Genomic DNA, 13898 nt, shown 5'->3' with positions numbered 1-13898 from the left:
TAAAAAGTAAATATTTTGACTTTATAAAAAAAAAAATAATTCATAATATGCACAACTATTCTTCTCTAATGCATCCCCAAAAGGTTTATATGCCCCTGAACCACTTTTCTTAAACCATGGAATATAAAAGAGGATTCCATAGTTTCAGTGGAATGGGTATTTGAGTTTGTAAAAACATCATCGTAAATGCACATAGGCATATAATTTGATGATGTAAAAACAGGTAGAAAGTGTCTTCCAAAGCTACATAAGTTACCAACGAGTCTCAAGAAATGTTTCCATGCTCGAGAAGGCTTTCTGTGTTGCAACTACTTCCCCATGCCCTCTCTTTCCACATCTGCTCTACTTCCAAAAATGTCAGTCCCTGAGTTTCTGGCACAAACAGAATCACAAACACAACTGCAAGTACAGCAATGCCAGCAAGAATCAAGAAAGTGGCTCCAGTGCCCACTAGTTCAGCAACCGTCAGGAAGGTTTGGGCCACGATCAAATTTGAGATCCAGTTCACAGTAGCTGACATACCTCCACAAATTCCACGGTATTGCTCAGGATACACCTCAGAGTTCAGAGTCCATGGCACAGGTCCCATTCCAGGTGCAAAGAAAGCAATATATAGGGCTAACCCGATGACTGCAATCCAACCATAGACTCCACTTGAAGAAGCAGATGATCCACTGATGAATGCCCAAGAGAGTAAGACGAGGGATATAATAACACCAGCTAAGCTAGAGAGGGCCAACTTTTTCCTTCCAAAATGGTCAATAAGATAAATTCCAACAATTGTGCCAACTGCATTTGTACCAGCAACAGCAAGAGATAGGAGAAGCGCTAGCTGGTTGGACTGGAAGCCAGCCATTTGGACAATTGTCGGGCTGTAGTACATGACTGTGTTGATACCAGTGAACTGCTGAAATGCCTGCATTGTCACATATTTCTGAGTCAATATCTAATATTGGCATTCAGCTTCAATCCTAATGCCATTCACCACAATAAATACAGAGCACAAATTATATCTAGAATGCTTTGGGGAGTAAAACTAGGGGTTAGACTGGTGGCTGATCAGGTAAGGCAAAAGGAAAATTGTCAGTCTTACAGTGGCAATAGAAAAACTATCCACTCCACCTACTTCCAAGTAAATATGTACCTGCATGTGCCATTCACGTGTCCACGTATTGGAAACTGACAACTTTTTTCAAGAAAATTATGAACCTGAACTCAGCAACTCAAGGAAGTTATAATAACAAAATTTGGAACGGTTATCTCCAGCCTACTCTGGCTTGCATATTTCAATTCAGTCTCACTTGGTTAATGTTTGAAATTCTTTAAGACCCTCTTCAATGTTATTAATAGCCCCAATGGAAATTTCATCAAATGTTAAGTCAATGGTTCACTGTAATGTCTCTAGCTTTTATTCATTATGCTATTTAATTTGTGAATGAAGACTGAAATTCTTTTACTGTTTTTAGCTGAAAGGAATATCAAATTTTTGTTTTTCACTTTTTGGTGTCAGAAGCTCTAGAGTTCATACCAGTCAATTAATTGTACTATTATATGTCCTATATTGTTTTTTAAATAAGGCTGTTCTTATTTTCAACTTCAAAAACTGAAGTCCCAACATTGAGCTTAGGCCACAAAACAATCAGTTATATCATTCATTTGAGCTATCCAAGTTCAACAGAAGGTCCCAAAGGTTGCTTACTTCAAGGCCAATTACATTTAGACATGATGCTAATGAGCAAGCAGTCTTTAAATATGGAAAATGAAAGATAGGTCATTTTAAGCAAACTTCAACGTTCATTACTAGTCAGCAGGTAACCTCTCTAAAGCATTTTTCTTACTTGCATTCGAAAGGCAGAGGAGAATCTCTGCATCATCCTTGGAACATCTTACATAAATTTTTCTATGTTTTTGACAGGCTTTCCCTGAAGAATTATGCTGTTTTTCATTTCAAATGTCACATAACCCACCTAACCATAGTCACAGTCCCAACCACAAAACCGTAGTTGAGAGAGCATATTGGGGATTGTGTTGTGTTAAAGAAGAAGAAAATGAATGATAATTGCAATAGAATTCCACCCAAGAGGAAATAAAAGGGCTACTATATATGCTGATGACTGGAATTAGCAGCAGAAAAGTACATTATTGATGACAGAACAAGGTCATTATAGAAAAAATAGCATCATTGCTTAAGGAGACAAGTGTATCTCCAAAAATCAATCTGACAATTCATACCTGAAGTCCAGCCCCAGCCAGAAATGCAAGTCTGATTTCTTTGGATTTAAAAACATCCAAGTATCTGACAGTTTTCTTTTTTCGGAGTTCTTCCTCTGCAGCAGCTGAAAGGTGATCAATTTCATCTTCTAACCGAGCAATGTCATAAATCTTAGAAAGAACCAAAATGGCTTTTTCTTTGTCACTCTGCACATGAAGAGTATTAACATGATAATATGCCCAAAAATAAAAGAGAGCTCAAGCCAGAACCTTCAAAGATGGTAGATAACCTGTGTACCTTCATGAAAAGCCATCTAGGAGACTCCGGCATAAAAAGCATTAAGACAAACTGAATGATAGCTGGCACAGCTGATACTCCAAGCATCCATCTCCATGTTCCAGGGACCTGCCCAAGCAAATACATGTCATAAAGCTACACAAAACTGGATGTGAACACCCTCAAAACAGAAAATCTAAGACCTACAATGGCCTAAAAGATGCTCAGAAAGCTAAAGTGTTCTCAAAGCCAACAATCGTCCAACAAGGCTCCATCTCACTACTCGCTCTCTCAACCCTAGAATCATAAAATCCTTAGAGATACACATCTTAAGAATTGGACCACCGGCCAAACTTCCCGACCAGGTAATACTGATTGGTAGAACATATTTCTATAATTTAGTTGTCAATGAAAGATCTTAGAGTTACCGACATTACATCTTAAGTTGAGCCAAATCCATTAATTTGTAAAAACTAACTCCAAAATGGGGCACTGGATCAAGTCATTCCTCAAAAACTCTTTTGTGAAGCATATGCAGACAAATAGCATAAAAAAGTGTGATAATAATAAAAGAGGGACAAGATAATTAAATCAAATCTCTAAATAGATTAGTACAACAAATTGGAACACCACAAGGATATTTTAACTAATTCACTCCCTTCCAGCCAAACTAAATGCATTCCCTATTAATGCTTGAAAGCAGCAATTCCATGCATATTCTTTCAGAATAGCCAGAAATAAGTTTTAAGAATTGAGACACATATACAGAAGACCAACAAAGTGTGACCTTTGTTAGGACTCAGGACAGAATAATTTTTCCATGGTGGCGGAGAAAGATAAAAGCTGCCAAAGCCGGAACATGAGAAACTGCAGCAAAGTAAAATTTGAGATATCGGGGCAGTAAAATATTTGACAGAAAGGAGAGAGAATCAACCAAGCTACAATTCAAAAGAGTTAAGGAAATACTTAAAGTGGAAGCCTTAGATACCATTACCCAAACATGAGGCAGTCGGAACCAGATTTATAGCATCATCAAACACAGCACATTAGCAATATATTGTGAAATAAGGAAAAGCACTCTTCCACGGGGTCAATCAATTACCGTCAATGACCCATGTAGAGAGCACTAATTCTAAGTTCACAAAAGTATTCGGAGGGTCAAAAAAGTTCTTATGGAACCAAAAATCTTGAAAATTTTGTATTAAATGAAGGTTAATATAACCCTTCTCAAGAGAAGAGGTTTGAAAACTTGTTAATAATGCTACTAGGATTTTTATCACAAACAGATCAAAGAAATAAATAAATTAAACTATGATTCAAAAAGCAAGTAACTCTTGTCTTTTGCTTCCAAGAAAACACAGTGCTTGTAGAATGCTAACTAAATTGCACCTTTACTGACACAGTTTTTTAGAGAAAAGCTTCTAGAATTATTTTGCAAGTTCCTTTCACTGCTGCTTTTTCCCAAAAATCAGAAGTAAGCAAATGTTATTTCTCTCTAATATGAGAATTATACTAAAATATTGAATACATCAGATGCTATTTACAACCATACTGCCATTATCATCTAAATTATGCCAAAAAAAAAATGACAGATTCATTTAGTGATTTGTCTATGGGGAATTCTTAAAATGCAAACCCCAATATATAACATGGTGGTGCCTCTTCAAAACTGCAGAAGAGAAACCTTTCACACCAGCTGAGATGTATAAGGAGCAAGGATATGACAATTTTTCCTGCAAGAACTTTTTTGGTAAAATAGAAGTACAATCGTCATAGCAATTCATCACTTAAAAAGCCAACTGAATTTACTTCATGAAAAGGGTAATCCTTTAACTACTGAGTTTAAGGAAGAAACTCCAAAGAAGAAAAAGATAAAACTCTTATTCACCACATAAACTAATTTATTCACCATTAGATATTTAACACCTTTCACAATTCTATTGTTTAACTAAAGAGTACAAAATAATTTCCATCTAGAACTACAAAAGGAGGTTTCAAGAAAGTGGGAAGGGCCCACGAATAGACCATTTAAACGAATATTTGTCCCAATATGCCTTAGATACCGGTTTAAGTTTATTTTTATAAGACCTTCTCTCTTGAAAAAATGCAATTCACTATAGCTTTTCAATGGAACTTCTTAAAAGCAAGACCAATATATGTATAAGAATAGAAGGTAAATCCATCTTTTCATCTTCTGATCTATAGCTAAACCAGAGACCCAAATCTCACAAAAGTTTTTATTACTTACTACCATGTTACACAGGACACAAGTATCGCAAGTTTATGAAAGCAAAGCAAACAGTTAAGCTAGGTAAATCTGACCTCCGTAAAAGCAAGATTTACGAGGTAGGAAAGAAACTGTCCACTGGTTATCATAAGTACATTTGTGCTCACTAGTCCACCCCTTACTTCTGATGGGGATGCTTCAGCGATATATACCGGAGCAGTAACAGATGCTATGCCTACTCCCAGGCCAACTAAAAGCCGTCCCAGTATGAGAACATATGGATCTGGAGCAGCAGCCATTATAATGGCTCCAGCAGTAAAGACAACATCAGCAAGAAGTGTAGCTTTCTTACGTCCATAAGCATCATTAATCCAACCCCCTGATGCAGCCCCAACTATTGCACCAACCAAGGCCATGCTGACAATTGTTTCCTGATAACTCAGAAGGATCACAATATTTCAAAAGGAGCTAATAACATTAACAAAGTTTCATGACAAAAAATAAAAAATTATCAAAACTTTCTTCCCTCCTTTTTTCCCAGCTGCCCCACCCCCAACACACACACAAACATGCAGTCATGCTTGTCTGGCAACCCATGATAAACCCCTCACCTGTCTTCTTCCATTCCAAAAAGAATTATCCCATACACCCCCGCTATAGTGATTGGAATTCAAGTGCTATCTTGACCATTAAGACCAATGCCTGTTTCTCCACCATAAACTCACTCTTAAAAGTGAATTATTTCTTTCCTTCTTACTCTTTTAATCTACTATTCGTGATCCTTTCCAGGAAACAAATAATATATTCATATCCACACCAAGAGAGCTAAAATATAAATTTTCTTAGCTTGTTACCTGCAGGAAACTACTCTGATTTACTGCCTCAAAATCATCTTTTATATACAGAAGGGCTCCTGATATGACACCTGCAACAGGAATTGCAACAGGAAACATTTTAGGACTACACTCAAATAGTCAAATGTTGACTAAAGATTGCCGGTAAAAGGAAAAAAAAAAAAGTCTGTCTGCAGTTCGGTTCCTAACAGACTCGGTACCCATTCTAATTTTCTCTTAGGCAGGAACAAAGATTTCCAGAATGGCTCCCCTCTTATCCCTAAGCATAAGTAATCCGCATCCATAAACAACTGATATTGCTCCTGATAAATCAGCAGTAGTGCTAAGAGGATCATGTGGAGCATATTTTATTCTTGTAGGGCAGGCCAAAATGATATCTAAAGTGCACTTAAAATAACAATGCTAAAGACAATTTCCATTGCCCAAAGAGCAAAAGATGACTTATTGACCCAGGGAGAATTTGATTTGCAGTCCTATTTATTGAACAAAAATTCCTCAGTGTATTTTGTATAGAACATGAGGTTGACCATTTTTAAAACTATAAAGAGATGGGACAAAATATATATTAACAATAAAACTCAGGGGAAGCTTGATTTGCCATCCAAAATTATTTTTTAGAAATTAGCATACAATTAGATTTTTTAAATATAATTTGGAGAAAATCTCACAGAAAATAGTTATAAAAAAGTTGTCGTTTTTAGATTTTTTTACTATTTTTGGGGTTACTATTATTTTTTATTTTTTAAAAAAAGTTACTGTAAACCGAAACCCCTAACCAAATGATTTTTAAAAAACTTTGTGCGCATATAATAATAAAAAAAGAATTTTATAAGGACCAAATCTAATAATCTTTTTACAAACAAATATATACGATAAATTCCCAAAAAAAAAAAAAATCAGCAGCTAAAAGTCATCAGCAGTTGAAGGAAAAATGGATCCATCATAATCAAACTTTATACCTTGCAAAACTAGCGAATAAACATATTCAATCCCCTTTAATGATGGTTATCATATAATAATATAATATAATACAATACAACATGACATAAAATATAATATCTTATTTAAATAAAGGTTAATAGCTCGCTCACGATTTACACCAACGTAACATCTACAGAAGAAAGTTAACGAATAAAAATTAAAGAAAAGAAAGAAAAGAAATAAAAATTTAAAAAATACCAGTGTCATATCCGAAGAGCAAACCGCCAATGCCTGCGATAACAGTCAATCCAAGAACATACATATTACTGAAATACGACATCCTCCTATCGGGAAACAAGTCCAAGTATCCTGAGCTTCCCGGTATTGACTCTAACGTCAACGTCATCTTTGCTCTCGAATCGTACGGACGAGATTGATTAATTCAAAATGGACCGAAGGCCAAGTGAATTGGATTGAACTTCTGCCGTTTGATGAAAAAAATCTCAAGGAAATTATTAAAAACTCAGTAAAATTTTGAAATGCTGAGATGAGAAGGTGGTGATACAGTGACGATGTCAAGGAATAGAAAAATTTTAAACGATTTAAACCGAGACGAAGGTTTTCTGTTTTTGTTTTCCGTTAAGTGGGAGCTGAATTGTAGGCTTTAAAACTTTGTAAAGCGAGCAGGAAAAGATTTGATTTGGTTCGTAAAAATTTTCTCGGGAAGGTTTGGGGGAATATTTTTCCTTCCGAGAAACTTGTGTTGAAGGAAATGGAAACAAAGTTAAGTGGTTGTTGAGACAGCAAGGCCAGACGGCGAGAAAATTTAAAAGAAAATTTGGAAACGGTACGTGGGCAGCCAGCAATAAGATTGGGATCCTCATTGTTATGCGTTTTCATAAATAACTGCATAGTCTACGCATTTGTATCAAATCAGTCACCTATCTCTCCGAAATGACCATACTACCCGTTTTGTTATGTAACTTTTGCCGTGACAATGTGAGGACATACTTGAGAATGTGGTCGATTCCTCAGCAATCACTTTGATAATTTTCAATGTATTAATAATAATAATTCGACAATTCAAACATACAACCTATTGTGCTGAGAATTTTGCAGCTATCCTTACAATTGAGCTTGCATACAGTAAATGTTAGAGAACTTTATAGCTAGAATGTAATTTTATGTTAGTTTTACATTTTTTTAATAATAAGTCTCTTCAGCTTTATTAAATTTTACAAAACCGTTGGTTGAATTGTTATCATCTCCTCAGTCAGATGGACTGTAGAATTAGTCATACTTTTCGTGAAGTTAATTATGTTACAGATCATTTGGCGAACCTACGATTAAAATGCTCTACTTACATTTAGTAGAATAATCCACCACATGAGATTTCTATATTTCTCTCTAATGATACTAATTGAGTTCTTAGTTATCGTTTCTCTTAAGATTATTCTTTTTACTTTTTTTTCTTATTTTACTGTTTATTTTTTCAACTTTTCTTTTGTTGTTGTAGTTTTTTTAGCTATTTTGAGAGATAAGGCTTACTGTATCTCCCCCTAGGTAGGAGTATATTGTTATTTATCTTCAACAATTGTCTTCTTTGATGAAAAAATTTTGAGGACCCAAATATAATTAAAAAGTAGATTCTTAGATAAATGTGTATTTAAAAATTTACAATTATTAGAAATGCACAATTAGAAAAAATTTAAAATTAGAATATGAAATTTTCATATGTTAAATAATTATTAATTTTATTATCCAATCATTGATGCATTAATATTGATATGAAATTATTTATTTATTAAATGACAAATTAAATGTTATATATTCTAACTTTTTTGTATTTGTAGTGTTACTCTTTTATTATGCCATTAGGGGTCACTTGGTCAGGTACCTATTTATTACAAATGGACAAACTATGTCCTTCCTTGCGAAATCATAAAATATTAGGTGTCCCACAGGCTATTTTCTGGAGACAGCTTTGTTGGAAATTGATATTGTTTTATTACCTGCCTGTGAGTCACAGACCAATGAGCTTCAACCATTTGGCCAGACAAGTTGTCCCGGACGTCAGGTCTTTCCAGCGTTCTTGGTCTACGAGTTTAGCAACTCGTTTGAGTAACGAATGACAACGTGGAATTTTAGAAAGATAAAGCTTTCAGGACAATGAGTTCCGCGAGGGCATAACACTCCCACACGCTCCTGGCGCTAGATCATTAATTTTGATACTCGCTTTTCGGGTTCGCTGAGCCTTGGGTCGCTGTTTCACGCAAGGGTAGTCTTGGGACTCCAAAGTGTTTCGCCTTCTGTGTGCTACACGCGCCGTGTTATGAGGTTTTGCGTCTGGTTCACTTGTGCATGATCCGAAATTTGTGGCTGCAAATTGGGTTTTAAAAAGAACACGAAATGTTCTCATTTACTTGAGGATAAGTTAATGCGGACCGTACGTACTCCTACACAAAAAGCAATGATACACATGACAAAATTTTATTTTAAATAATATATTATTTATTAAGTAATTAATAATTTTTTATAATATTTAAGTGTACTAATTATATTATTTTACCAATAAATTTATAAATATCATATTACTTATGATAATTTTAAGATAAAAAATTTAGAGTGTACAATACTATTCTTCACGCACAAACGTATTCTAAACAAAAATTAATAAACTCCCAAGTAAAATTACTATTGCATCATCTTATATTTAAGGTTAATTATTCGAATTTCTATAAATGTATAAAGAACATATTATTTTTTATTTTCTTTAATTTTAAATTTTTTAATTGAGTTTTAATTTAAATAAATCATTTTTCAGCACATACACATTGGTTGGGCTTTTTAAGTCCCAACACACATATTGAATTATTTGTACTGCACTGTCCAAGGTAATATTCAAATAAAGTGAAGGAGACACGCCCTCACATCAATTGCAACTAATTCTCTTCCTATCAATGGGAAGGCCACGTAAATAAAAGGTGGTCCTTCAATTTTATAAATCATGTCATTTTAAGTTCTCAACCAAAATAAAAATGAATTTTACCAAAAATTATTTTATTAAGCATAGACAATAACATCATTATGATAGTCACGTATGACGTAACTAGATCGGCTTTCATCTTAATTAGACTTTAATTATCGTATTTTGACTAAAATTGGGTAGTCTGGCGTAATCGGACGACGGTCGTTGCTCCATTACCTCTCCTTGATTATCAATCAACATTGATTCTTTCTTTAATCAGAGAAATAATTAATCACCGAACAGTGAATCTCTTTTCGTCGCAGTCACCATCAAGAAGAAGAAACCATGAAATTAGTTGCTCAAACTTTTTTCTGTACAAATTTGGTGGTTGCTTCGAAAATGAAATGGCCTGGCTTTTTCGCCATCAGTTTCTGCATCCCACATTAGAAAACAAACTGTTGCATGTGAAAGGGTAAGGGGAAGACCGAAGACAACTTGGCTTTCGCTGCACGTGAAAGCGCAAGGAGAAGACAAGTTGGTTTCCGCTGCCAATTTAACACTTGGCGCGAGCATGCACCACTAAATTCACCGACCCTTTGCGGCTTTGCCACCTGTTTGGCGTCTTTCAAGTACCATGTTGACTCCATTCCGTAATCAATATAATAATGCAAGCTTACTTTAACACTTAAAAGTTGGGACTCTTTTCTCCTTCCAATATAATTAAGTCGACGTAAATTTCTCCTTACTTAATTTCATATTGACTATCTTCTTTATTTTTATCGAGGAAATTATCGTTACATCACTTTTTTTTTCTTATATTCATATAATTATTATAAAATTTTAATATATTTTTTACACTATTTTTTTTAAATTTATATCAATTAACTACTTTTACTTTAATACTGTTAAATAATTTAAATGAAATGATAATTTTATTTTTAAATAAATTAAAAGATCATTTTATCTTGTAAAAACTTCTAAAAAATATAATTATAAAAATACCCCTACATTTAATAAAGAAATAAATCCAAAAATTAGAAATTTTATTTTTAATAAAAAATTATAATTATAAAAATAATTACAAAATTTTGGGATTTAATAAAAATCCCCTAAATTATTAAAATTTTGGGATTTATTTTTTAATAAATAAATTCAGTTATTTTAATAAAATTTTGTAAAATTATAATTTTTAATAAATAAATCCAGTTATTTTTTATTAAAATTTGCAAAATTATAAATTTTTAATAAAAATAATTATTAAAATTTTGTAAAATCTAAATTTAATGAAAATCAACCGGACACCTTTATTTTGGATTTATTTTTTAAAATTTAAGGGTATTTTTATAATTATACTTTTTTTATTTTTCAAAATATTTATAAGATAAAATGATCTTTTAATTTATTTAGGGATAAAATTGTTATTTCGTTTAAACTATTTAACGATATTAGTGTAAAAGTGGCTAATTGATACAAATTTAAAAAGAAAAGTGGTGTAAAGAATATGTTAGAATTTTGTAATAGTTGGATGAATAAAAGACAAAAAAAAAGTGGTGTAATGATAATTTCTCTTTTTATTAAGAAGACTAAAAATATTCATCAACTCATTCTTTTTTTTTTTCATTATCTTCTGGTTAAATATAAAAATAATAAAAATAAAGAAAATAATTTGAAAATAATTAATGAATAAAAAATTATTTAAAATTTATCTATTTCTTTTTTATTAATTTATGAATAGAATAAGTATATCTCTTTAAATTAATGAGACTAAAAATTTAAACTCTATCGTAATAAAATTGATCCAAATGAGTCCCAATATTGCCAAATTTTAAGTTTTAATATTACAATGTACAGATATGATTCCCCAATCCCAAGTATCAAACAATTGATGACAACCTCAAGTGGATAAGGACGCGTGGCAAATTATAATAAGAAGAATCATCAGTCACTAACCATCAGTCACTTTATTAATAAAATTGTGTTATATCTATTTTGCTTCCATGAGATTAATGCATATTACATATATAATGACAAATCTTCTTGCCAACCCTGTCGGATTCTCCATGCCACCATGGCCTGCTCGGTATTATCAAACTCATTTCATGATCCTTTTTCATTTAGAAAAAGAAAAAATTTTATTAACTTGTCTCTATCGAAAGTAACTGATCTTATGCCACGTGTCCACTATTTATAGGAGAAGTCTATGTTACGGCTTCTGTAAACTAACAGCAGCTAATGGGGAACTTCCACGGGTGCTGGAGGAGAGACAAAGAGGTCCCAATGCAAGGTGATGGAAATGGGAAAGCTCGAAGCTGTTACTTGCAGCTTCTGCACCGTAGCCATGTCCATATAATATATTGTAAGAACATTAAATTTTGCACAAGAGTTAAATAAGCACACAACTCACTTTGTCTTTCCACTTTGTCTGAGAGGGATAAGCTAAAAAATTCTATTGTGATCCGTTTAGGGGTTGACAACGAGACGGGACAGGTCAGGATTTTCCCATTTTGATCCTATTTTGTACAGTAAATCAAAATAAGAATGTGTCATAGTATAATATTTTCGTCATACATTGTAGAGTATGTAATAAACGACATGTTATACTAATATAATCGACACTTATGATACATTTTCAAAAACTAGATTTAAGGACATTTAAGATCCCGATCAGAATTTTCATACATCTGGAATCCCAACTTTAATAGTAAATTTGTATAGAATTTTATCCTAAATCTTGTTCGGAATGAGCTAGATCCTGAATCCGATCAAGATTAGGGAAATTTTGCCAACCCCAGATTCGTTGTTGCACCCTAAAAAAATAAAAAAATAAAATTCAAATTCAAGAATAGATATTTAAAGTAAAAAATTAACGTTTAATATTTCTAATTCCAACCATTTGATTTATACAGTGCTTCATTTTCGGTGAAAATCTTTTTGATGCCTCATTTTCGACTTCAATTCATCTCTTTTGCACTCAAACAACCAAACTAAATTAGTTTAGCCAAACATGTGTAATAAAAAGTCATGGCTTCAAAAATCATTAAATTGCTTGGTACAGAGTATAGTTGTTTATTTAACTTTATAAAGCTGTTGAATACTTGGAAGGCCGCTAAAAGAACTACATAATTAGTTTTAGAGTGGAGCTATTGGCACCCTTTTAAAACTCTCATAATTTAATGTAAAAAAAAACTATCATAATTTTTTTTTAAAATTTATAGTTTTAACCCTGATTAAATAAGCCTAATTAAACCCCTGATGAAAATATTGAGAATTTGGAATGGGGATTAAAGATTGAATTTTAGATGATTAGCCTTCCTAATTTTCAACATAAAATACAAGAGTGAACGGCGTTGTAAAATCAATTCCACAAATAATCCTATGATCTTTTTTTTTTTTTTTTCCTTTAAAAATGGCATAAAAATAAAATTCATTTATTATAGAAAGTTTTTACTAGTTTAAGATTTATGGACGAGTATAATAATGATGATTTAAGGTCTGTTCGATACCATTTGTGAGCCTTTGTTTTCATTTTTATTTTGAGAATACAAATATAATACATGTTCGACGGCCTGAATTCAAGAAATAAATTACAAAACATGTAATTTAAGATTCACTTTAATAGTTTAATAGTTATAAAAAGTGAGAACATCTCTAACATGTTTTCTGTGTATTACAAAACTAAATTTAAAAATAAATTACAAAACAAAATCCAAAAGCTCTCCCCCTCCCCTAAAATATTATCCCAATCTAATTGTGCACGACTCTCTCTTCTTACTTCTTCCTGCTAATCTAACCACAGTGGCTGTTACTCTCTCTCTCCATGCCCAAATAGGCTGCTGTTGCCCTCCGTCTCCGCTGCTGCTGCTGCAATGTGTTTCTGCTACTGTTGCTACTTCAACTTTGCTGCTGGTGTTGCTTCGTCTTCACCTATGCCGCTACTGCTTTCTCTGAATTGCTACTGCTGCCCTCTTGACTCCGTCCATGATGCCGTAACAACAAATCACAACAAAACTCATCCGTGGCAATGCACATGATATGGAAAAAAAAATTTTACAAGCATGATTTGATCAGAACCAGCGAAACTAAAAGAACTATCATATGCGAATTTCCTTAAATGGAATGATATAGACCATGGTTGGGAAATGATCAACTAAACGAAGTAAATGGTATCTGTTAATAGAATATGAAAGGGAATTACAAAAACATATAGCTTGATTATAGCCAATGTGCATATTGGTAGTGCTTACTCCATATATGGTATAATTTGTTAAAAGTTTTATCCCGTATTTTAATTCATTTGCGTTGTAATATATTGTTTAATTCTAGTGTATAAAACAATGATAATATAAAACTTGTTTTTATTAATACTAATACTAAAACTTTATCATCATGTAATTTTTTTATAATTATTATATTTAACTTATTTATGGTTTGTTTGTGTAT

The 13898-nt window shown here is 32.8% G+C and overlaps 1 protein-coding gene across 2 annotated transcripts; it reads right to left on the bottom strand.

The window, feature by feature from the left end:
- On the bottom strand, window positions 1-7333 carry LOC102619380 (inositol transporter 1). Of its 2 annotated transcripts, none has more exons than XM_006494117.4 (6): window positions 6749-7333; window positions 5570-5640; window positions 4811-5146; window positions 2510-2617; window positions 2233-2418; window positions 1-916 (listed from the first exon to the last, which is right to left on the bottom strand). In XM_006494117.4, the coding sequence occupies exons 1-6, from the start codon at window positions 6894-6896 to the stop codon at window positions 266-268; spliced, it is 1500 nt and encodes a 499-aa protein (XP_006494180.2). In that variant the 5' UTR covers window positions 6897-7333; the 3' UTR covers window positions 1-265. The 2 variants fall into 2 exon arrangements, with proteins under 2 accessions (XP_006494180.2, XP_052292964.1); XM_052437004.1 differs by lacking the exon at window positions 6749-7333 and adding an exon at window positions 5770-6050.
- Between the last annotated feature and the right edge of the window lie 6565 nt (window positions 7334-13898).

This window comes from Citrus sinensis, chromosome 3, assembly GCF_022201045.2.
Source record: "Citrus sinensis cultivar Valencia sweet orange chromosome 3, DVS_A1.0, whole genome shotgun sequence".
NCBI classification, from domain to species: domain Eukaryota; kingdom Viridiplantae; phylum Streptophyta; class Magnoliopsida; order Sapindales; family Rutaceae; genus Citrus; species Citrus sinensis.
This window is presented reverse-complemented; position numbering and strand designations above follow the sequence as displayed.

Coding starts and splice junctions, on each gene's coding strand:
- LOC102619380 (XM_006494117.4), bottom strand. CDS start 6,896: ATGACGTTGACGTTAGAGTCAATACCGGGAAGCTCAGGATACTTGGAC. Junction 2,618..4,810: donor TAAATCTTGCTTTTACGGAG/GTCAGATTTACC, acceptor TTGCTTGGGCAG/GTCCCTGGAACATGGAGATG. Junction 2,419..2,509: donor CTAGATGGCTTTTCATGAAG/GTACACAGGTTA, acceptor CTTCATGTGCAG/AGTGACAAAGAAAAAGCCAT.